The 23566-nt window shown below is 39.8% G+C and overlaps 2 protein-coding genes across 4 annotated transcripts in view; one reads left to right on the plus strand and one right to left on the minus strand.

The window, feature by feature from the left end:
• Positions 1-12114, plus strand: part of LOC116913643 (centrosomal protein of 290 kDa-like) — a 28316-nt gene extending 16202 nt beyond the window's left edge. Inside the window, exons 12-19 of the mRNA XM_032917952.1 lie at positions 176-340; positions 1051-1173; positions 2253-2425; positions 5706-5847; positions 6691-6764; positions 7492-7586; positions 10422-10501; positions 11279-12114. Coding sequence (XP_032773843.1) covers positions 176-340; positions 1051-1173; positions 2253-2425; positions 5706-5847; positions 6691-6764; positions 7492-7586; positions 10422-10501; positions 11279-11506 — 1080 coding nt within the window. The 3' untranslated portion in view covers positions 11507-12114. The remainder of the gene's footprint in view (positions 1-175; positions 341-1050; positions 1174-2252; positions 2426-5705; positions 5848-6690; positions 6765-7491; positions 7587-10421; positions 10502-11278) is intronic.
• C1H12orf29 (chromosome 1 C12orf29 homolog) lies at positions 10612-22156 on the minus strand. 3 transcript variants are annotated; one of them, XM_032911825.1, is made up of 8 exons: positions 21941-22030; positions 19720-19798; positions 19190-19307; positions 17888-17983; positions 17280-17396; positions 16124-16321; positions 14724-14893; positions 10612-12210 (listed from the first exon to the last, which is right to left on the minus strand). In XM_032911825.1, the coding sequence occupies exons 2-8, from the start codon at positions 19732-19734 to the stop codon at positions 12022-12024; spliced, it is 903 nt and encodes a 300-aa protein (XP_032767716.1). In that variant the 5' UTR covers positions 19735-19798; positions 21941-22030; the 3' UTR covers positions 10612-12021. The 3 variants fall into 3 exon arrangements, with proteins under 3 accessions (XP_032767716.1, XP_032767709.1, XP_032767723.1); XM_032911818.1 differs by lacking the exon at positions 19720-19798 and having other exon boundaries at positions 21941-22156; XM_032911832.1 differs by lacking the exons at positions 19190-19307; positions 19720-19798 and adding an exon at positions 19374-19423 and having other exon boundaries at positions 21941-22045.
• Positions 22157-23566: the final 1410 nt, after the last annotated feature.

Here is a 23566-nt window from a genome sequence, read left to right on the forward strand (position 1 = left end):
TCATATTACTTTAGAAATGTAATATTAGAATCCAGTAATAGCAATTATTAAAGAAGAGTGCAAAATTAGACCTGTTTTGGTATTAGTACATCATAATCTCTAAGATAATACTTTTAAAATATGGGGTTTTTGTTTTTTGTTTGTTTGTTTTGTTTTATTTTGTTTTGTTTTGTAGTCTGGTAGAAGTGGGAAGACAATCCCAGAGCTAGAAAAAACTATTGGGTTAATGAAGAAAGTTGTTGAAAAAGTCCAAAGAGAAAACGATCAATTGAAAAAGGCATCAGGACTACTGACTAGTGAAAAAATGGCTACTCTTGAGGAAGAAAATGAAAAATTAAAGGTAATTTTATGTGGTCATTTTATATGAATGTTTTACTATTTTAATTCCCATTAATTTTAAGGGAATTATTAAGTATGCTCACAGTCCACTGAATATCCTCACTGGATGGAGTTTTATTTTCCAGAGTCAACAAGATTTATTGGCAGGAAATCTAACGGTAGCCACAGAGTGGGTCTGTTGTATCTCTACTGTTACTGAACCACTGTCCTTTCTGTGATAGAGTAATAATGTGTGTTTATTTTAGATTTGATTTGTTAAGTAGGGATGCTGGGGGGTTCCTGTATTTCCTTTTCATTTTAAAACTCATTTTAATGAATAGCCAAGGCTGAATAGGAACTTTGGTTATAAATTGCAAGTTTGGGGGAGTTTTTAATTGTACTCAAGTCAAATGAGGTTTCTAAAACTGTCTACCTTGAATTAAGTTTTATGAGTTTAAATAATAATCTTTATTTTTACATTTAAGAGAATTAAAACAGAACTGCTTCATTTACTCATTTTCCTCTGCTCTCCATCCCCTCCCGTGCCTCCCTACCTTACTTCTGCTCAAATGTATCCCTCCTTTTCTTTATTAGTTACATATAAAATGCATAAAGACATAGTGATCACGTGCTGCGTCCATTAAATCAATTGCTTGTGTATATGACTTCATAGAAACAATCATCTTTCTTGATATTTTAATTTTGATAACACGTTGCTTTAACAATTACTAGGCTGAATTAGAAAAGCTGAAAGCTCACTTTGGACGTCAGTTGAGCATGCAGTTTGAATCTAAGAGCAAAGGTACTGAGAGAATTATGGCCGAAAATGAGCGGCTTCGGAAAGAACTTAAGAAAGTAAGATGATTATGACTTAGTACATTTATTTTCATTAACTGACATATCCTGTCAAAATCAAAATTGGTAGATCTTTGACACCAGTTTCTATTCACAGTACATATTAGGAGAAGTTATGAACTGTACTTTGATCAAGAGATACATTTATGTGAAAATTTAGAGCTAGGGTGGTTTATGTTCTTAGTTCTTGTATTTATTGGGAATTGTTCTAAGTTGCATGATATCTTTCTTTTCCTCAGATTCCTCCTATATGAAATGGGAGTAGTAAATATACCTATCTCTAGCTGGCTATGGAATTGAACGTCTGCTATTCCAGTACTCAGGTGAAAGAAGGAGAGACCAACCTAGGCTACACAGAGAACCCGTTTCACAAAAGAAATATATATGCATATTATATGTTTCACAGAGCTGTTGAGAAATTTAAATGAGTTAATATTTATGCGTATAACTTAGAACAATGCCCAATTTGTAGAGCAAAGAACATAACCATTTTGTTAATAAGATTCCTTTCTATTTAAATAATATAATATATTCCTTACTCCTGACGAATAGGTATAATTTTTAACATACGTTGCCTAGTGAATGAATTGAAATTATAATCCTTAAAACTTTTAGCAGTAACTCATTGTACTGTGAAGTCAGAGCTGTACTCTCTTGAATCCTAATGTTTATTACTGGAAATAATCTATCACTTACGTGGTGCTTGTGTTAATAGCTGGGGCTCCTCCAAGTATTACAGAGTCCAAACAAAGCATCTTTTAAGGTGTAACAAGATTAACTGTCTCATTATTCTGAACATTTTCATGAGAACAAATGACAAATTTAGAGTATCCAATGGATACTTTAGATAATAAATACTTCTACACACATTTCTCTGCCTCATTTAATTGATCTTCTGTGCTCATTTCTATGAGTAGATTGCTGTTTTAGATGAAAAAAGCATTTTTGCAGTTTTAAAACAACATAGCATCAGCTTGTTTTATGATTTCCAGCCTATAGTGGTGATTTGAATACCTGACATCTATGAGAACAGTATCATGTTTTGTCAAAATAACTAATTAATAAGCCTTTACTGATAGGAAATGCAAGCTTCTGAGAAACTGCGCATAGCTAAGAACAACTTAGAGCTGGTGAATGACAAGATGGCAGGTCAACTAGAAGAGACTGGGAAGAGATTACACTTTGCAGAAAGTAGAGGTCCACAGCTGGAAGGTGCTGACAGCAAGAGCTGGAAGTCAATTGTGGTTTCAAGGTAGGATCAGATAGTTTCAAATTTGGTCAGGTTTAATCAGTTCTAACTGTACCATCAATACTTCAGAGATCACCATATGCCGAATAGCCTAGTGTTTTACTGATGGTTCATCAGTTTGGCTATCAGTGTCTTTATGTTCTGCACAGTCATTACCAAACTCAGCTTCTTCCTTAGCTAGTTTGTGAGCTACTTTGATTGGCAGACTACAGAAGAGAGCAGACCTGCGGTTGGGCTAGTTACCTGGAGCTAGATGTACATCGTGAAGTTGCTGCTGACCTTGGGCTGGGGCTGATGCTGCCTAGCTCTCCTAGATGCTGTTTCTGAAGTTCCAACGTCAGATTCTTGATTGGAGTCATTTATTTCCAATGCAGATATGTCCTAAGCAATTGGACATTTTATACTGCATGTGGAATGAGCTGCACTGCTTTTATTTGTATACTGGGAACCCTTCTTTACAGAGTACAGTAGATGAATCCAGCAGCTATGTGAGTGTCTTATTGGCCTCTACTTTTTGATTCATTTTCTCCCATCTTTCAGATACTTTCTATAAGCATATTGGATTTGTGTCTATGGCACTAATGGTTGTCTTTGTGAAAGCTAACTTTGTTTCACTGTATTTGCACAGTTCCTTACGTTTCTGCAATTCCTCTTGGATCTGCTTGTAGGCCATATTTGCCCTATTTGGATTGACATTGCAGGAAATAACGTGACACCCAGTATCATGCCAACAAAGAGTGAACCATAGTGCTTAGAGACCCCTGGTTCCATTGTGGACCTTGTATTGCTTTTGCCTCATCAGCCAAATTTGAGGAGAGAAGAAAAAGCTAAGTAAGCATAATTGAGAGTACTCAGAGATGGCTATCATCCTGGAGAAGAATCCTTTCTTCTTTCCTATCCTAGAATACAGTAGTCAGAGGCCAGACTTTTCGCTATAGCTCTCACTTTCCCATCTACAGACTGGAAACAAGGCTTCTGTCAGAATGCTTACATAGGGATGGAAGGATCAAGTGTAACTGTGAAGGGAAAACAAGGTGTTGAGTGACTTTGAGATTTACTTCATTCACAAATATTCACTCAACATCTGCTATTGCCACACTGTGTGCTTCGGGGTCTTCCTAAAAAGTCCAGCTTGCTTTGGTTTCTTCAAAAGCCAGTTTACATCTGTTAGGAAGACTTGCTTTTCACTGTATCCCTTTGTGGGTCAAGATATTTTGAACTGTGGAGTTGATAGACCCTGCCCTTATTTTTCTATTGCTCTGTGAGCTAACAAAAAATGATCACTTACTGGGATGAAGACACTATTCAGCTTCAATACAGTTGTGAGTTGATAACACTATTTAGCCTTCATTGAAGATAAGTTTCCGTGTTAAATCACTTGAGTTCTTACTTGGACAACTGCGCATAGTAAATATAAGTCCAACTGGTTTTCAAGGCAGTCTTGCTGGGTATCCCAGGTTGATCTCAGACTTTTCCATGGCCTTCCAAGTGCCCCACCTATATTTAACTCTAGGAGTGTTGTATTTCATTTAAAAGAGAAAGAGCCAAAGATGTGTTTGATAGAGACACAGTATAGTGAGGTGGAAGGGGGTGCCTCTGAGGGCCCATGCTAAGGCATCCCTTCCCCCTGAGGTACCAGACACAGGAAAGATATAGTATAAAATAGTTTATTTAGGGAATGGGAAGAGAGAGACAGAGAGAGAAGGAGAGGGAGAGAGCGAGTAGAGGGAGAGAGGGAGAGAGAGAGAAATAGAGGGAGAGAGGGAGGAGAGAGAGAGAACAGGGAGAGAGAGAGAGACAGAGACAGAGAGATAGAGAGATAGAGACAGAAAGAGAGAGACATAGAGAATGAACCACCAGCCAGGAACATGTGGAGTGAAGTGGGGAGGGGAGGGGAGAGAGGCAGAAAGGGGTTTGGGAGAGAAAGACAGAGAGTAAGAGAGCAAGGAGGGGCAGACGGGCCCTTTCATAGTAAGCCAGGCATCCTTGACTGTTGCCAGGTGACTGGGGTAAAGCCTAGAAGGACTGCTAATGAAGAGCCAGGTTAGTATAAGGGCTAGCTAGGTGGGATAAGAGGATCAAGAAGGCCTTAGGTGGCTCGTTTAGATACTATTCTGTTACTGCGAAGACACATCATGAACTAAGCAAGTCTTATAAAGGAAAGCATGTAAATGGCGCCTTGTTTCCAGTTTCTGAGGCTTAGTTCATTTGCATCATGGCAGAGAGCATGATGGTCCTCTGGCAGGTACTCATGCATGTGCTAGAGCAAGAACTGGGAATCAGGATGCAGATCCTGATGTGTAGGCAGCAAACAGACAAGACTGGGCCTAAAGACCTTCTCATACCCGGAAGTTCAACCCCATTGACACACTTCCACCAGCAAGGCCACAACTCTAGTTCTTCCAATCCCCTCAAAGAGTTCTACAGCATTCAGATACATGAGCCCACGAAAGGGGCTGGGGGCATGAAGGCATTCTCATTCAAACCACCCGAGTGACTTCTGAACAGAGAAATGGATGAAGGAGCCAAATGAGCTTCTGATTCTTCACAGTATAGCCTTTGGGATATCTCTGCTAGTTAGTCCTTGTCTAGTAAGCACGCTCTTCTAATCTGTGTGTAAGATCTGTCCAAATTATTTCAAAGTGTTTAGGTAATCATAACTGCCCTTTCTTATGCTGTCACTGTCAGATAGTTTTCTTTATCAATACCTTCCTTTTTAATTGATTCAGAAGGCATTATATAGTATTTTCCCTTAGAAATGTTTGAATACAGTAAACATTGTCTTCCTATAAGTATATGCCTATAAAACTACTTGGCCCAAACTTGGAAGATTTGAGTTGATTTCTTTGGGCCATTTCTTATTTCCTTACTAGTTACTAATCTGTGTTGCTTCCTACTTTCCACAGCATGCACTGCTTCTCAGCCATGCTTTTAAACTGCTTGTTCTTCCTATAGTGCCCCTTTGAGCTGTTTCTACCTAAGCACCTCCTGGGCTAGGGAAGGGTACTGGAAGGGGGGAGAGAGCTTTGCCAAACTCAGTCCCCAACTCCGATCTTAATCTTCACAGGATCACTTTAATTTTCCATTTTAATTAGCACATGTTAATTAGGCTACTTATCCCTTAACATCATCTTTTAATGCTAACTACATAGCCAAAGGTTTGACTAGAATGAAGAAATTCTTTGTACTTGCCTTTCATATTTTATTGTGATTTAAGTGAACTTTTAAACTAGTGAGAGAAATTACATATAATGCCCATAATAATTTTACTTCATCTTTTTAGAATGTATGACACCAAGATAAAAGACCTCGAAAGTGACATTGCCAAAAAGAACCAAAGTATCACCGACCTTAAACAGCTTGTAAGAGAAGCAACAGAGAGAGAACAGAAAGCCAAGAAATACACTGAAGACCTTGAACAACAGGCACGTAATAATCTTTAAATGATAAAACGATGTAATGTAGCCACCTCAAGACCATCCCTGAATTGCCTGAAGGTGAAAAAGATGAACTTCTGACAGTGTCTCGCCTAGAAACTCACCTAGCGAATGGTACTTACTCTCACTCACTGATGGATATGTATAAGCGACAAGCTGGGTCATCACTGAGTTCACTCTCTGTGTCTACATCTTCATCATTAGTCATATCAGGTGTATTCTTACATCCCCAATCTTAGTACCATTCACTGCGGAAGCCATTGCTTCATACTGAGTGACTGCAGTAATTTTCTAGTTGGTCCCCGGAATACAGCTCTTTTCATAGCCTTTATCTATGTACAACTCTAACATTTTGCATCTTCTGCCCATGTTAATGTTGGTTTTCCCAACATTAACCCTACCAAACTTTTGAACAACTGAAACTCATTTAAGCTTCAGATCTTTATGCCTGGTTTCTTGGTCTAGAACACTAGTCAGCACGATATCCATATAGCTGACTTGTGAACTTCTATCCTTGCTTAAATTGAGGCTCTCAGAGACCCTGTACAAGCACTCTGTCCTCCCTAGATTATTTTTCTGAGTACCTTTCTCCCTATCGCGATGTGTCACATCTTATCACAGTATCGCGACCGTTCTCCCTCAGTGAAAACATAAGGCCTCAGTAAGAAATTCCAGTTCTTCTATATGCTGTGTCCGCATTACCGAGGGCGTGCAGTAATGAGTTGCTCTACAATTGATGACTTGAATGCATAGACCAGAACACAGTTATTTCATGCCTCCAAAAACCCAAATCTTATACTTTTCTCTTCTAATTTTCCATTGTGTTCAAAGATTGAGATCCTCAAAAATGTTCCTGAAGGAGCTGAAACAGAGCAAGAGCTTATACAGCAGCTCCAGCTTCTTAGGTACAGACATTATGTTTGACTACTTAAATGCTTTACCACTGTGTGTCTGCGTGTGTGTGTGTACGCGTGCGCGCACTTGTCCATGCTGCATGCGGGGGCAGGGGGTTAGGGGTTATGGGCATGCCATGTGCCGAGAGGACAACTTGTAAGAATTGGTTCCCTCCTTCCAAGAATTTAAATCTGGTCATCATCTTCAGAGCATGCATCCTTATCCACTGAACCAGCTGACCATTTATTTATTTTTAAAAAATTATTTTATATAGCCAGACTTGCTGCACTTAAAGACTAGGGTTTTCCCAGGTTGATCATTATTTCACCCTGTGTCTGGAAACAGGAAAGGGGTGGGATCCCAATATTAGAATTTCCACAGTGTGATCTATTTTAAAGTTTCCTAGCAGCATAGACTTAAACCTTAGCATTCCAGAAGCAAATCTCAATGAAAGAAAAAGAAGAAATTCTATGTTTCTAGGAATTTCTGCAGTCTTTCCCTGTAAGAAAACTACTCTTGAAAATAATACCAGGACTGATAGTAAAAACTTAGATTCTGTTATTTGGGAATTGGCATCATTAAAACCTAGAGAGTAAATATTTGCCTTGGCCATCCCTTCAGCATGTGGTAGCCAGCACACAGCCCAGGAAATGTCTGAGGGCAGGTTCCACTGCGTTATATGAATTGCTGGCGTACACCTACTGCTTATTTTTCTAACATGCTGTCGTCATACTCTAGACTAGCCAATAACCAGCTGGATAAAGAAAAAGCAGAGCTAATCTATCAGATAGAAGTTATCAAGGACCAAACTGGAGCCGAAAGTAGCACACCTGGTAACGTATTTCCTGAAGCTCGTTGACTATCCCTAGTTTTGATTTGGTGCTCGTCTTGTGTTTCTGACATCGTTGTATGTAGTCTCATACCTGACAGCAGCCTTCAGAGCTGTTCTCTCAGGCTGCGGAAATGTTCCCAGGTATCACTTAGACTTGCTCAGACTGCTAAGTGGCCCAAGTGTTTCTCCTTGTAATCCACCGTCTAGGTGTTTAAACTTGATCACAGCATGTTACCAAGCAACAGATGCTGTTGTTCGCCCTCAGTTTCTAAGTAGACTTCCGTCAGTCCCTAAGAACATTTCCTTCTAAATGTTACCAATCATTGTTAGTTTAGTAGTTTTAAAAAATACTTGTGTGTTTTCTATTATAAAATAAAAATGTACTTTTTATTCACTTTCTTTCCTATTCAGAACTTAGCAGTCATTCCCCTGTATAACACAAAACATTTTTGTATGTGTACACACACACAGAATACGGTTCTTAATTATTTGCACATCTGTATTTGCAAATGTAACTTCAAATCACAATATATTTATAATTCATCAAATCAACTCATGATGTTTTTGCAAAAAGGCACAGTGATGATTTTTAATAGCCTCCCATTCCCATCTCTGGGAAAATGTTAGGGCATGGCATTCTTTTGGTTTTCATATGGAGGTGCTCTAGGTTAGAGTGCTGGGCACCTGTGTACCCAGCTAGAGATTGAGTCCCAGCTCTGACACTTTTAATGAGACTTTTAATTTAGCCATACTCAGTAGCTTAAGACCACTGAGCATCTATTTTTGAAACTAAAGAAAATAGGATGAGTTGTTTGTAGAATCTAAGATGACAATTTGAGCATGTATATTTATGAATATATTTTCATTTCTCCTAGGATCCATGGCTTGCTATTTGCTAATTTTTTTTATCAAAAACTTTTAAAACGGGGATAGACCTTATATGTATATTGAGTTTTGTGTATTTTTTCTGGATGCACACTATAATTCCAGCTGCTCTTAATGTACTACTGAGACCTTTTAAGATGTGTACACCATTCATGTCTTTAATAACTCCATAGTATGCTAGTGAATGGATACCAGTGAGCAGGTTACCTCAGGATCCATGCTCAGCATAGTTCCAAAGCTTCTGGCATAACCACACTGAACCTCCTAACCCAATCATGCCATCCATTATCTGATAGTGTGATAAAGTGGTGTCATGTTCTACTCTACAGGATTACACCAATCTTACATTCTGAATAATTTAGAACTATTTCATAGAGCTCCTGTAGAGTCCTGATGCCACTCTTACTAATGCGTGATATGATTTGTGCCAGGCACTATGCTAAGGGATTTACAAAACTTTCACTTTATTCTTAGAATGTCATAGGATCAGTATTGTTGTCTTTATTTTGTACTTGATAAATGATTAGTAACCCATCTGTCCTCAAGATCAGGACAACTGGGAAGTGGCATAAGAAGGTCAAGCATTAATTCTATGAAAGTTCAGAACTCCTAACCACGCCATGGTTTTAACCCCTGTGCTACTGTGCTTCTTGATAACTAAAACCAATATTCATCCACCTAGAATGGACGTGTGATTGCTAGCTTGGTGTGCTCTTAACACAGTACCAGTGATCTATTAATTCTGTTGACGTTAGGAGGGTCTCTAATTTGTCTAATCCAAAGCCCTTATACTACCTATGTCTTAAGTAAAGGAAGACCAAAAGACAAGCATTTCAGAGAATACCCTGCTTCAAAATCAGTCTGTTTGGATGTCCTAATCAACATGTAAAATGAGGGCAATCAAAGAGCTTTCAGAATACATTATACATATTCCTTAAAGCAGTATCTCACCAACAATGTGTGTGCAAGACCTCAGTGACTATGCTCAAACTAATAAAGATATGCATATTGACGGCGCATACTGGGGTACTACTCACAGTAGCCAGGGTATAAGATCAGCTACTCTGTCCATCAACAGATGCACTGATAAAATGTGATATAAAATTCTTTAATTTTCATTAAGTCATAAAAATATCTGTAGGAGAATAAATGACTACAGGTCATCTTACTCAATAATATAGGTCAGTCTTAAGAATACAAATATTTTATCTTCTCTTCATCTGTAGAATTGAGATTTACATGAGATAGGACATGAAAATACAAGGGCAACTTTTTTTTTTGCCTCCAAAAGGAAAATGCATTGTTGTCTGATTTGAAACCTTCTTTGTCCCCTGTCTTTGAGTTATAGAGGACTCCAGTACACTTCCTGTCCTTATGAAAACTTTTTTTCCTCATTTCATCAAACTTTAGCATTAAAACAAAACTCTTTACCTTCAAAGATTGCATGACATGACACTGTTATTTCTTAGCCTTTGTGCTGTGTGACAACAGCCTTTCCTCCTGCATTCCTTCATCTGTGCTACAGACATAGTCTTAGAAATTTGGCGTGTAGTGTAAAACAGTTATATACGGTAGCCAAAGCTATTTGGTGTGAAGGTAAAAATGGCAAGTGTGAAGGTATAAATGGCCAGCTTGCCATTTTAATTCTTTGCCTATACAAGTACTTAACAAATTCACTGGTTGCACGATTTTTTCTCAAAAACAAGAATTTCTCTCATATAAAAAAGAATAACCCACATTTCTGATGCCTAGCAGCTACCCCTCTTGCTTGTTGTGTTGTGACCATAGCTACTAGTGGTAGCAGTTTCCATGAGAAGTCTTCACACTACAGAGCCAGATCATGGCAGACTGTAGGTTTCATGTTTCCTGATTATTCTGAAACAAATCCTCTATCTTTAACTGACTCATAGTCAAGATAAACATGTCATAATTTTCATGGCTATTCTGGCAGATTCTGATCAACTGAAGAAAAAGATAAATGACCTGGAGACACACCTCAGAAAGTCAGAGCCAGAAAAGCAACATATGAAGGTAATTCTTCTCTGTATCCAACTTTAGTATGCTCAGCGTTTTGTGAAATCAGTTTGAGGAAACAATTTTTATGATCACCATCTTTAAGTATGTGCCTAAAAATCCATGGATTTATTTTACATTTACTTTATTATTATTGGACTCATGACAACTTTTTATTAAACAACTGGCAACAGCAAAAAATCAGACAAACAGAAAGGATTAGAGAATAAATTTATTTTTAAATTGTAACCAATGCAACCCTCTTAGGGTTTTTTTTTTTTTTTTTAACTGTTTTCTTAATTTGTGGGTCATGGTGGAAAAGGTGTTTTTTAAGCACCTTGAAATTATTTTCAGGGATCTTTACCTTAAATCATTTCTGTCCTTCCCCTTAAGACTCCAGAAACACAATGGCTAGCAGTGAGCCCTGGCCACTCACCACTGTTAGTGTAAACACCGCTCACATCACTCTCCTTCACCAGGTACTCAACTCTTACAAGTCCCAGGGTTTCCGTGATCATCAATATTAGATAGAAAGGTAAAAAATCAGAACATTAAAAATACTGAAAAATGTTGTAAAAAGCAAAGTCCTTTTAGCTTGCCTGAGAATATCTGAGGCAGTTTAAAGATTCAATCTTAAAATTAAGCCAAAGATGGAAGCTTATACATTATGCACATGGTATAATGGAACCTTGAACAGTGAAATATAAAGAAAAATATTTAGGATTTTGAGTTTTCATGTTTACAATCAAATTTAAATTTCAAACCAAAAACATGTATCCTGTATGTAACTTTTAGGAGGAAATTAAAAAGCTGAAAAAAGAACTGGAAAATTTTGACCCTTCATTCTTTGAAGAAATTGAAGACCTGAAGTACAATTATAAGGAAGAAGTGAAGAAAAATATTCTCTTAGAAGAGAAGTTAAACAAACTTTCTGAACAATTTGGATTTGAATTGCCTCGCCCACTTGCTGCTTCTGAACAGCAGGAAGACGGAGAAAGTCCTAATGGCGTCCCGATTTATTAATGGCCTCATTTAACTGTAGATTTAAACTACTGATGACATAGAAGTTTCAGCTGGAAATCAGTCTCTGACCTACAGAATTTACCTCTCAAAATACTGTATTATTTTGCTTAAAAATAAAATCATATTTAGTTTTAACTTGTTAGAAAAGTATATTTTTGAAGACTTCAATAATTTATGACTATATAGTATATAATGAGCTATGACAAAAATTTATGACTATATAGTATATAATGAGCTATGATAAATATTTCCTATTTTCATAATATTTTAAATTCTCTAAAAGCATAAAGGTAAGCTTATAATGATCTTACTATTTAAAATTGATTATTTTATACTTATTTTTGTGTTAAGATATTCAAACCTAATGATGATTTCTATAAATACATAGAAACATGTTTAGAAGTTGACATGTGTTTTGCCAAGCAGCTAGCAAAAATAAATTGACCTGTGTAAACATGGCAAACCTGTCCAATATTAAAAAAAAAATCACAATAGTCCCAACTATTATTTCTATTTTATATATCAAGGGTTATATCTTTGAGCCTATCAAATTTCTGCTTATCTATTTTTGAAAACTTATTAAACAAAGACTGGTGATCAAAAGCACAGTCATATTTGTCCAGGTTCATGTTAATAATAACTGGTTTGGAGTTCATGTAGGTATCCGGAAGTGGCCAGCATAAACCAAGATGGTGGCGGTGGACCTGTAAGGAGAAAAAAAAATGGTGGTATTAACTTTAGTCTGTAAATTACATCGTAACTTGCTTGTCTGTAAATTACATTGTAGCTTACTTGTAAATACTTATTTCGGGTGTCTGCTACCTGCCAGGTACAATGTAAGGGTCCACCTTTTCTTACTTATTTTAATTAAATGTCATAGCTATCATTAAATGTCAGTGCTGTCTGCCTTCCCCATTCGAATCTGAGCTTCCTGATGGCAGAGCAGTTGCTTTGTTAACTCTGCTAATTCCTGAAAATGACTAACAAAATCAGGAGCTGCTTCCTAAACATTTAATGAATAGAGTCTGTTGGTGACTACAGAAAAGAAAGACAGAAAAATGAGAGCCAGACACTGCTGTCACCAGAGGGAATGTTCGTGGTAGACTGACTGGTAGGGCAGTCTGGGATGACATGGCCGTCACCAGAGGGAATGTTAGTGGTAGACTGACTGGTAGGGCAGTCGGGATGACACTGCTGTCACCAGAGGGAATGTTAGTGGTAGACTGGCTGGTAGGGCAGTCGGGATGACATGGCCGTCACCAGAGGGAATGTTAGTGGTAGACTGACTGGTAGGGCAGTCTGGGATGACATGGCCGTCACCAGAGGGAATGTTAGTGGTAGACTGGCTGGTAGGGCAGTCTGGGATGACATGGCCGTCACCAGGGAATGTTAGTGGTAGACTGACTGGTAGGGCAGTCGGGATGACATGGCCGTCATCAGAGGGAATGTTAGTGGTAGACTGACTGGTAGGGCAGTCTGGGATGACATGGCCGTCACCAGAGGGAATGTTAGTGGTAGACTGGCTGGTAGGGCAGTCTGGGATGACATGGCCGTCACCAGAGGGAATGTTAGTGGTAGACTGGCTGGTAGGGCAGTCTGGGATGACATGGCCGTCACCAGAGGGAATGTTAGTGGTAGACTGGCTGGTAGGGCAGTCTGGGATGACATGGCCGTCACCAGAGGGAATGTTAGTGGTAGACTGGCTGGTAGGGCAGTCGGGATGACATGGCCGTCACCAGAGGGAATGTTAGTGGTAGACTGACTGGTAGGGCAGTCGGGATGACATGGCCGTCATCAGAGGGAATGTTAGTGGTAGACTGACTGGTAGGGCAGTCTGGTAGACTGACTGGCTGGTAGGGCAGTCTGGGATGACATGGCCGTCACCAGAGGGAATGTTAGTGGTAGACTGACTGGTAGGGCAGTCTGGGATGACATGGCTGTCACCAGAGGGAATGTTAGTGGTAGACTGGCTGGTAGGGCAGTCTGGGTCACAGTTGGCTGGGACACTGTCGGAGAGCTGTTTCCTCCACATGAAAACATGCCCTCTAGATGGAGCCTCTTTAAGACCCAGAGAGTAAACAAACTTCACAAGTCTCGGGAAGGTCCCTAAAACTGTCAAGATTCCCAAAACTTTCTGCAAGGTTACAATTGCTAGAGAGAAGATTCTCCTCCCACCACAGCAGCTGGGAGCTGCCTGCAAAATGTGCGGGGGACTGGGGAGTCCCCAGGATACTGCTTTGTGTCGTCACTCAAGCAGGGAGAGCTCCTGACTGACTGATCCTGCAGCCTTTAGTCCTCTGTGCTGGGAAGTAGCTCCTTACCCATATTCCTGTAAGTAACCCCAACGACGTCCCTGGTTCACTACGGGGTCTGTCCTCAGTCCTTTATCCATGGTAAGTGGGCATCTGTTCCTACCTCCCTAGAACTAGGCAGTCACACCAGCAGACAGCGTGTGTTTGCCCAGATGGCATGGAGCCAGTGATGGGAAGTTGAGAAGGGCTGTGTCACAGCAAGTCTCGCCATCCCTCAACAGCATTTTGCAGGAAGTAATGAGTCAGTGGTGAAGAATGAACACCATCAGGGTAGAAATGAAAGATGAGTGCTTTAGGGGGCAATAGAGTAATTCAAGCCACTGATTTGCATACTAAATTAAAACGAGCACCTAGTTGAATATAAAACAGATTCAATGATGAGAGCTTTAAAGAACTGGTGGCCAGATGTCTGAAGTAATGGCAAGAGGACTTAAACAGTGAACGGCGGCTTCTAATTTCAGTGAGTAATGTGGAGATGGGAGTGCAAAGACTCAGATTTGAACATTATGAATTTTATATGCCAGTGAGAAATCAGACAAGTCCAGGGGACAGGGCACAAAGGGGTAAGGTAATTCATTCTGTGTAAGCTGCCACTGGGCACTTTTCTACTCAACAAATTCTCTAATAAGTTAGTTGAGGAAGTGCTGAGTTACACTAGGCACAGCATGGATGAGAGAACACAATGTGCACGAGTTCCCAGGAGGGAATGTGCTATCACTTTACCTCGGAAGAACATCCGGTATAGACAGTGCCTGGCTGAACATCTCCATCAGGACGCAGTCAGCCTGACAGCATACGAAACGAGGGAAACACTAACTGCATGCCAGAATTAATATAATCTGGACAGAGAATCTGAGTGTCACCTTTTTATTTTCAGAACAACTTTAAGCTGATTTTGTCATTACCTTAATTAAACAGCCGTCACCGCAATGCCACACAATCCCTTCTATTTGACCCTCTCTGCAGTCTTCAAACCAGGACAGCAGGTCATTGTGTTTCAGTGTAGGCAGGTTTCTGACCTGGAATGCCCCATGTGGTGTAAGAAAATGTAATGGGTATTTCTTGCTTCCTAGCCCTGAATGGTAAAAATTTCAAAAACAAACAAACAAAAACACGTTCAGTCATATTCTTTTCAGAAAGAGTGAGAAAATGTATCTTGCCAAGTGTATAAATAACTAACCATTTAGGAATAGTGCTAACAGAAAGTGTGGTTTTCTGTACAGAATAATGCCAAGTGCAGTAGGTCCTTTTGTCACTCAAATGTGGTACTTCTTCCATAAGCTTGAAATTCCGCTTTCATGTATTATCTGCACTGGGTGTTGGGGCACTGGCCTGCGGACCAAGTCCAGACAGACACCTATGGTAAGTAGCTTCACTGGAATGTAAGTACTACTGATAGCCATTTCAGATATGGCTAATAACGCTTAAAATACTGGCTCTCAAACATTTTTTTACAGGAAATAATTTGCTAGCATGTTATGTCATTAGCTACACTCAGCTTTTATTCTGTGTTGACCTAATGTCATCTTTGATCCCATATGTAAGCTTAACACCGACCGCTCAAACCCACTTAACCTTGTGTCTGCATACACGCTTCTGTGGAGTACAGGTGTGTACATGTTTGCAGCCTGCATTACGGAGACAGTAGGTCAACACTGAGTATCTTCAATTGCTTTTATATTTTGAAAAAGGGTGTCGTGCTGTACCTGACGCTCAATGATTAGGTTATACTGCCTGCCCTACGAGGCCCAGAGAGCCTCTCATTTATACGTCTCTGGCTCTTGGGCTACAGGCATGCACCACGGTGCCCAGCTTTTGATATGGGTGTTAGGGATCCAAGCTCTGATGGGCTGGGCCATTTCCCGATACCTTCCATCTGCTTCTGATCGCTCTAGAATGGCTATTACAGCTTTAGTGCCTTTACTCTGCGACTCTCCTTTCAGCACCACTCCAGAGTGCCACAGATTGACTCATACCTTCTGATGCTTTACACAGGGTGATGCCAATTCTTACTTTCGCCCACATTTATTAATGACCTAACAGGGAAGAGTGCATTTTTCACCCAACTAACTCACCTAAAATTTGTAAAGCAATGAAAAGCTGCATGTCAATGATTCCTTTTAATGCGCACTTGATAAAGCTATCGTAGGGAAGGATGATAGGATAAAATCAACCTTTTGCGTTAACAAATGCAAATGATTAGCCATAGATCAATTTTCCCATGAACATAAGATTTGCAGAACGGGTGTGCCCCTAGCAAATGGACACAAATGTGTTAGTTACCTCTTCAGTGTGCTCCGCTTACCATATGGGTTTCCATTGATATTCGTTCCTATCAGCTCCAGAGTTTGCTCTAAAAGCTCTGACAGGGGAACAGCACTAATTTCCAAAACCCCAGGATCATCAGGATGGTGCCTTAGTACCAGGGCAATTCCAAGCTCATAACTCACTACAGACGAGTGCCAGCAATACTGCTTGCTGTTCTTTTCTACTGGTACCCAACCTGTTAAAGGAAAAGTATCCTTAGCACATTGGTCCTGTTAAAAGATACAGACTTGTTTGTTTGTTTGTTTGTTATAAACATTCCTTCTTTTTTAGATTCCCTTATACAGACAATGAAAATCAGTGAGGAAGTTAACAGTTTCGCATTTTTGTTATAATCATTTGTTTATCCTGTTGGGTAGGAACATGAATTAAAGATATTCTTCAGAAAACTCATCTTGGTTCAGGAGCAAGTGAACACTACACTGAGGCAGCATTAAACTGTGTTCTTCTTTTAAAAGAGCTGTAGCATCTTTTCTAACTGCCTAGTACTGTCAAAACGACAACAAAGAGACACAGTCGGTGTCCCACAGGGTACACCATTGTTCCAGATAGACACAGTAGGTGTCCCACAGGGTACACATTGTTCCAGATAGACACAGTAGGTGTCCCACAGGGTACACATTGTTCCAGATAGACACAGTAGGTGTCCCACAGGGTACACCATTGTTCCAGATAGACACAGTAGGTGTCCCACAGGGTACACCATTGTTCCAGATAGACACAGTAGGTGTCCCACAGGGTACACCATGGTTCCAGATAGACACTGTAAGTGTCCCACAGGGTACACCATTATTCCAATTGAGCTCCACAGTTTATTGATTTCCTGTTTGTTGTTACTGGTTTGTACTTTTATTGCTAGATTAAGCTCCCTCAATATGGAAACTTGCTACAAATAAACAAGTCACTCTAACAAAAATCCGATAAACTATGATCATCCTTGAGAAATACTCGAACCTAAAAGGATATCCCCTTCTATATTTTAATATAAATAGACTTTTCAATAAACTTGATTCAGAAACTGCACTATGGAGATAAATAAACTGAAGAGCAAGGTGAAAACAAATTCCTAATTGGAACAGTTTTGTTTGTTTCTTATACTAAACACAAAACACACTTGGGAGGAGATTACGTGATACCAGGAATGTGTCCATTTTCATCAGGCACTGGCTTCCCGTTCTGTTTTTCTATTTCCTTTGCTGGTATCCAGCACTCTGGGACAGGCTTGAAGTCTTCCTCCGTGTTCCAATGAAACTCTAAAAGGAATCGTTACACTTCATGAGGATGCATAATAAATCCATCACTCTCAGAGGTGATAAGTCCTCTCTATTATCACTGCCATGTAACTACATCCCAACTTAGGGAACTAACACCATAAATACTCAACTTTGAATAAATACACTACCACATACACACTACAGCTAAAGTAGCCAATAGTCTATTAGGATGTATGAGTTTAATGTGCTCACTACTTGGTACTTTATAAGTTATATATATAACTGTAGCAAGTTATATATATATATATATTCATATATATATGAATCAGTATAAACTGGTAATGAATGTATATATGTATTTGTGTGATATAGATCATATATATTTAATATATATAAAATGACAGTATGATATATAAGATTGCTTTTCCCAAAGATGGAAATTCAAGATGGTTATACATAGAAGAACTATAGCAATAAACCACACATTTCAACTATTGAAATCTGAGAAGTTTAAAGAAAAACCCACTAACCTTTTGCATTTTCTTTTGAATGTAGAAATTTTTTAAATCTTTTGTCAGCTTGCTTGTTAGGTTTTCTATCTAGTCGCGCCCAAAGGTATGGCTGACCTAAAAATGTAGTATAAAAGGAAAAGTTGAAAGAAAACTAAGAAAAACCAACATCCTTGAAAGACAAAAGAAATTGAGTCTATGCTTCGTGGCACTAAGGTGCTATCCTAGTGTGTGAGAGATGCACTTCCTTTGTTAAATAAAGAGGGTGACAAAAATGCATGGTCCTTTGATCAGAATGCTCCCTGGTCCCGTCCTCAATGAGGGAGCATAACCAGGTCAGTGTATTGACACATGCCCAAAACACTACCCTGCAGTGTGGGCTATGTATATATTAAGCATCTTTAAAATGTATATAATCCGATGTATGATATATTCCAATAGTGTAAAACACTGTACTAAGATAAGAGAGTCAGCCAGCCACAAATGTCATTTACATGCTTACCTATAGTCAAATTAAAAGACAAAGTAGATTGGGCTAAGAGACTGGGGGAGGGGCTCTGTGCAGAGGGGAGGTGGATGAGGGCGTTCCCAGCAAGCAGTTTTAGTTCTAGAAGATGAAGTGTGCTGGAGATGAGTGGCAGTGATGGTATGACCATGTGAATCTCCTTAATGCCAGTGTTTCACACCATTTTAAAGTCCAGTCATGATGGCAAATCTTTATGTGTACCTAAAAGTTGAAAATCAAGTTTTAAAGTGCATTCCTTGGCACCAAGGAATATGTCTATCTCATCTACCTATTTTTGTTCTTGGAACTGAGAGTCAATCTCACATTCCGTTAGTAATTACAACAGCTCTCCCTAATATTAACCTTGTGAACTTTCTAAAGTATGTTCCTAATCAGAGACCTGGCCAGTGGGGATGAAAACACAGGGCACAGCACTGGGATGCTGCAATGGAAGACAAGCTTCTGACGTGGACAAAGCCAGGTCCCATTACTGTGCGGCCATTCACTAACTGAATGCTCTTAGACACCACTGAGCCCAGCTGAGACTCACTCTCCTCATTACTGATACAGAAAGGCTGATGCTGATTATGTAAATGAGGGATCACGCAACACCTATTTATCAGGCTACCTGGCCCTTCATGGTATCAAGTTAGTGTTAGTCACGTGTCTTTTCTTTCCCCAGGAAAAGGAAGCATGACCACCGATTTTTTTTTTTTACTCATCTACAACAGGTTTTCAAGAGTGGAGTCTATACCCATCTCAGATGGTACAGGATTTATACAATAGTACTTTTAGTAAACAAAACAGTTGGATTTTACCTTTGTAGTTAGTAACATAACAACATGTTCCATCCACTTTTTCTGTTGCAACCGCATTGTACACATCTGCATCTAATGCCTTTTCACTTAGAGTTTCAGTTGCCAAAACTTTAAATGGCTTAAAAGAAAAGAGAAAAAAACCTGATGTAAGATACACAGCCTCTGCCTTCACACATAGGCTCACCTGAACTGTGCTTAATTTCATCAGTTCTAAAGGTCTCTCTGCTTCCCATTCTGCAAGAAAAGTTGAAGCAATTTATTTTCTGAGGTATCCTGAATTATTTGCTTCTTTGTTTTTTGGGGGTTTGTTTGTTTGTTTTTGTTTTTAGGCCTGTGTCACTCTGGAGCCCAGGCTGCCCTTGATGTCCTAACCCTTTTGCTTTTGGCTCTAGTTCTGGGACTCCCCTCCTGTCCTACCATACCAGCTCATCTACTCTTTGGTAATGGGATCACAGTGAAATTCAACTTGTACACAGACTGCTGAGTACTGACATGTTTCTCCCCACAATAAAGTCAGGAAACACACACACCTTACTCTGTGGCATCCTCAGCACAGGTTCAAGATGAACAATCCCATTCTTTGTAACTATGCATTAACTATTCTTGACACTGGGAATACAGAGAAGGATGAAGTGCTCGGCTTTAGTGGGCTACAACACTGAGAAGTATCAAAGAGGAGAGGGGAAAGGAGAACGGCACAGGGAGTCCTCTTATGAGGAACATCTGAGCAGATCTGATGGACAGGAAGAAAAGGCCCAGAGTCAGGACATTCTTGTATCTGAAGAATGCAAGTCAACACATGTTTGTGTGTGCTTGGAAGGAAGTACAGGTAAATTACATCATTACATGTGCTTAATTCCAGAGGCTGTTTGGATTCAATCCATGTAATCCCCATGCTCCAAGATTAAGTCTTAGAGTCATTAAATATGAGATATTTACATTTTCTTTTTTCAAATCACACTTGGGTTCTTAGTAGTAGTGGGAGTCCAGGAGAGAGGGCCTCTGTCTCAGGCCACATTTTCAGAAAATGAGAAAAGGTGGCTCCTATTTTAAGCTTTTAAGACTTTCTTGCAAAGCTGAAATCCAAATGCTTGTCATAGATGTTAAAAAATATAAAGGCATGAACAAGATGTGACCTTGTCATAAAGAGGTCACAAAGATGTGCATCACTAAGAACCTTTTGTCATCATTCTAGTCTTTCCTTCAATGTCTCTTCCCCTCCCGCAAAATAAAACAAAACCTCCAAAACCAGCAGTTCCTAAAATTGTCAATTTCTTTAAAAAAACAAAGTCAAAATGCTTCATGAATACATTCTTTTCATGGCTGATCTCAACAGCATGATAAAACAACACACTTCTCTGAGCATGTCATCTCTGGTCAGCTTTCTCCAAGCCACAGATTTAAAAGCATCTTTCAGGACAGGGATATTACTCAACGGGAAAGCATTTGCCTAGCATGTGCAAGACTCTGGGGTTTATGCTAAGTTGCTAACATGTGGGTCTCCCCACTCTCTTGTATAATCGGCCAATATGGTCTACAAGGGAACAGAGATGAGTAGAAGTTGAGTAGGGGGTTTGGAACTCCTGTAAATACCCACACCAGGACCAACTATCAGGAGGTAGATTAACTTTACTTTTGGTGATTCAAAGCTTATAATGTTTTGGGGGACTGAGGATAGGATGGGCAAAAGTCATTCATTGGCTGACGGTTTAGGGTACCAAAATGCCTCATTAGCAGGGGGAAGCATTTCAGGAATCTCAGGTGCTGCCTGAACAGGTTCTTACCAGAAGAGCACTAGTCCTGTGATCTAACTGAGGCTGCCAGGTATGTGTGGCTTAAAATTCACAGACAAGGTCAGAGAAGACGTCCTGCTAATGAAGGAAATCTCCCATATTTCGCCGACCCCAGAGTCTATCTGGTTATCTGTGTGTTAACAGCCATTTAATCTAAAATGACAAGAAAAGGGCCCATGAGAGAAGAAAAATGGGGCTCAAAAGATCATGGGAGAGTAATAGAGCACCAAAGTGGAGAGGTAATGGGGGAGAGGGAAGCACTGCCAACTGGAATCTGTGGGAGCTTGTGAAGTTTGCAGAAGTGGAGAGCGGACAACCCAAATTACATATGAAAATGCCACAAGGAAATCTTTGTATGCTAATTAAGAAAGACCAGGGGGCCAATGGTACAGCCGTAATGTTCTAAAGTGTGGAACTCATTTCAGATGCACATGCTGATCCTGAGTTGAGAGGTTAAGCCGTTTGCTACATATTAAAGAATCACACTGATATAAGCTATCTATATATTCTCCTTTCACTGAAGGCTCACTATGTAAAACACGTAGCAATACGACTAGTAAGCCTTAAGATGAGAACTCAAATTAAGCAAGAAATTCCACGAGGTCTGATTTGCATGACCTAGTTAGGCTAACTGTCAAGACTGCCATGGGTTCCTAGCACACAACAGGTAAACAATGCCTTCCCCTCAGACATTTGACAGTAGTTCCACATTAGACTGCATGATATCTCATTACTCCGGTGCTGTCAAGGGGAAGATTACGATGTAGATTTTCAAATCTGCCAGAACACGTTAGAGTCACCTGATCAGGCAGGGTACAGTTTAAAAAGAACTCTCTCCCACACTCCTTGCAACCAAGAAGATACAAGAAGCTGGAGGTCAGGGAAAATGGAAACTTCACCCAAACCTCCCTGGTAAAACCTGCAGGGCTCCGGGGCAGCAGCACACGCCGCCGGGTACCTGATGCTCCCGCTTAGCTGAAGGCTCAGCTTTCACCTCCGTCACAAACACGCACGGCATCTTCCGCTGCACCGAGCCCAAGCGATTCATGGTGCCCACGCGCAACTTGTCTTCACTGAGCTGGGGCCCGGGCCGAGGAAGTCTGCAGCAACAAACAGAATCCAAACACCAGCCAGAGGATCCAAGCAGCACCGTCAAGGTCCACCCGGGAGAGAGGCGGGGACTCAATACCGGAAGCGACCGCCTAGTCGCGGTGCATTCTGGGAGTTGTAGTGCGATCGTGAGGCTACAGAGCATGCGCCTCCACGTGCGTGATTCCCCTATGTTTTGATGTCCAATTAAAAAACAAACAAAACGAACCGTTACCCGATGTTGTGTACTTGGCCAAGACTTAGTAACGAAGATGTTTTCGGGAATTAATGTTATCAGTGATGAATCACTTTAGGATGCATTTTAGCACGTTTCTACTGAAATTCTCTTACCTGTTTATTTTCTATCAAATTTAAAGAATTGGAAATCCAGAGAAGTTTAGAAAATACTTTCAGACATTTCCTAATGTTCAGACAGAAAACCTGACTTCCCAGGAAAAACATTAAAACAAGCAAACCTTATAATTAACAAAACTGGATTTGTTTGAATTAATCACCACACCATGTATAATTTGTTTCCTGATATCCTTTCCAATGAGAGTAAAATTTAAACAAGTTCAAAAACAGAAATAACAAAAAATCTCTGCCAAGTTTTTCTTGGGAATCCAACAAAAGACTTGAAACAGCTTCATTTGACTTACTGTCTAAAAGGACATTAGAAGGAAATAAAATTGAAGCTTGGGTAAAAAATGTATTCTAGTAGTAGAAACCTGAGACCATAGGGAGGTTTTTGCCCTTACTATTTTGGAAAATTGGAGATACCAATTTATGTTTCTATTATTTCTTTATAATTCCAATTGATATTTCTATAAATATTTAATCAGCATGCATTTGACTACCTAGCATTTTACTTACTTAGCTCTTGGGAAAAAAAAAAATCAAATATCCTTGTCTCACTTGGAAGTATGTGTTTGTCAGGGGACCCTCAAAGAATACAAACGATGTTCCTAAAAACAAGTTTACAGTTTCTTGATTACTGAATCAGCAGGGAGGGAGGGGAAAATGTCCAAGCACACAAAATTTTATACAAAACAAAGGGATTGGTGTAGGGAGAGAGTACCAATGTGCTTCTGGCTCTGTTGTATTGAAACCAGAAACTTCTTAGCATTTTAAAGTCAAGCGTTGGTACCTTCTTCGAGGCACTAGAGGAATCCTAAGGAACAACTTGTGGGTTTCAGACAATTAAATGACCTTTAAAAGCTCTCAACTGTCATTTCCCAAACTGCCACAGAATATTCTAGATCCAACATTCTGCCATTTCTTAGAAAAGATAATCTTCCAAAAACATTCCACTTGCTCTAAGCCTCTCTCTGGAAGGACCAACAGCTGTATTTTTGGTTTCTTAAATGCCTGGAGAAAGGCTTCCAACAGAAACAGAAGACGGCAGGAGAACGTCACAGGATCAGGTTATAGATGTAGACTGTGCTTCTAATGGATGTCAGCCATTGGCTTCACTTGATTCCCATAGAGAGCTGGG

Source organism: Rattus rattus, chromosome 1 (genome assembly GCF_011064425.1).
Source record: "Rattus rattus isolate New Zealand chromosome 1, Rrattus_CSIRO_v1, whole genome shotgun sequence".
Lineage (NCBI taxonomy): Eukaryota > Metazoa > Chordata > Mammalia > Rodentia > Muridae > Rattus > Rattus rattus.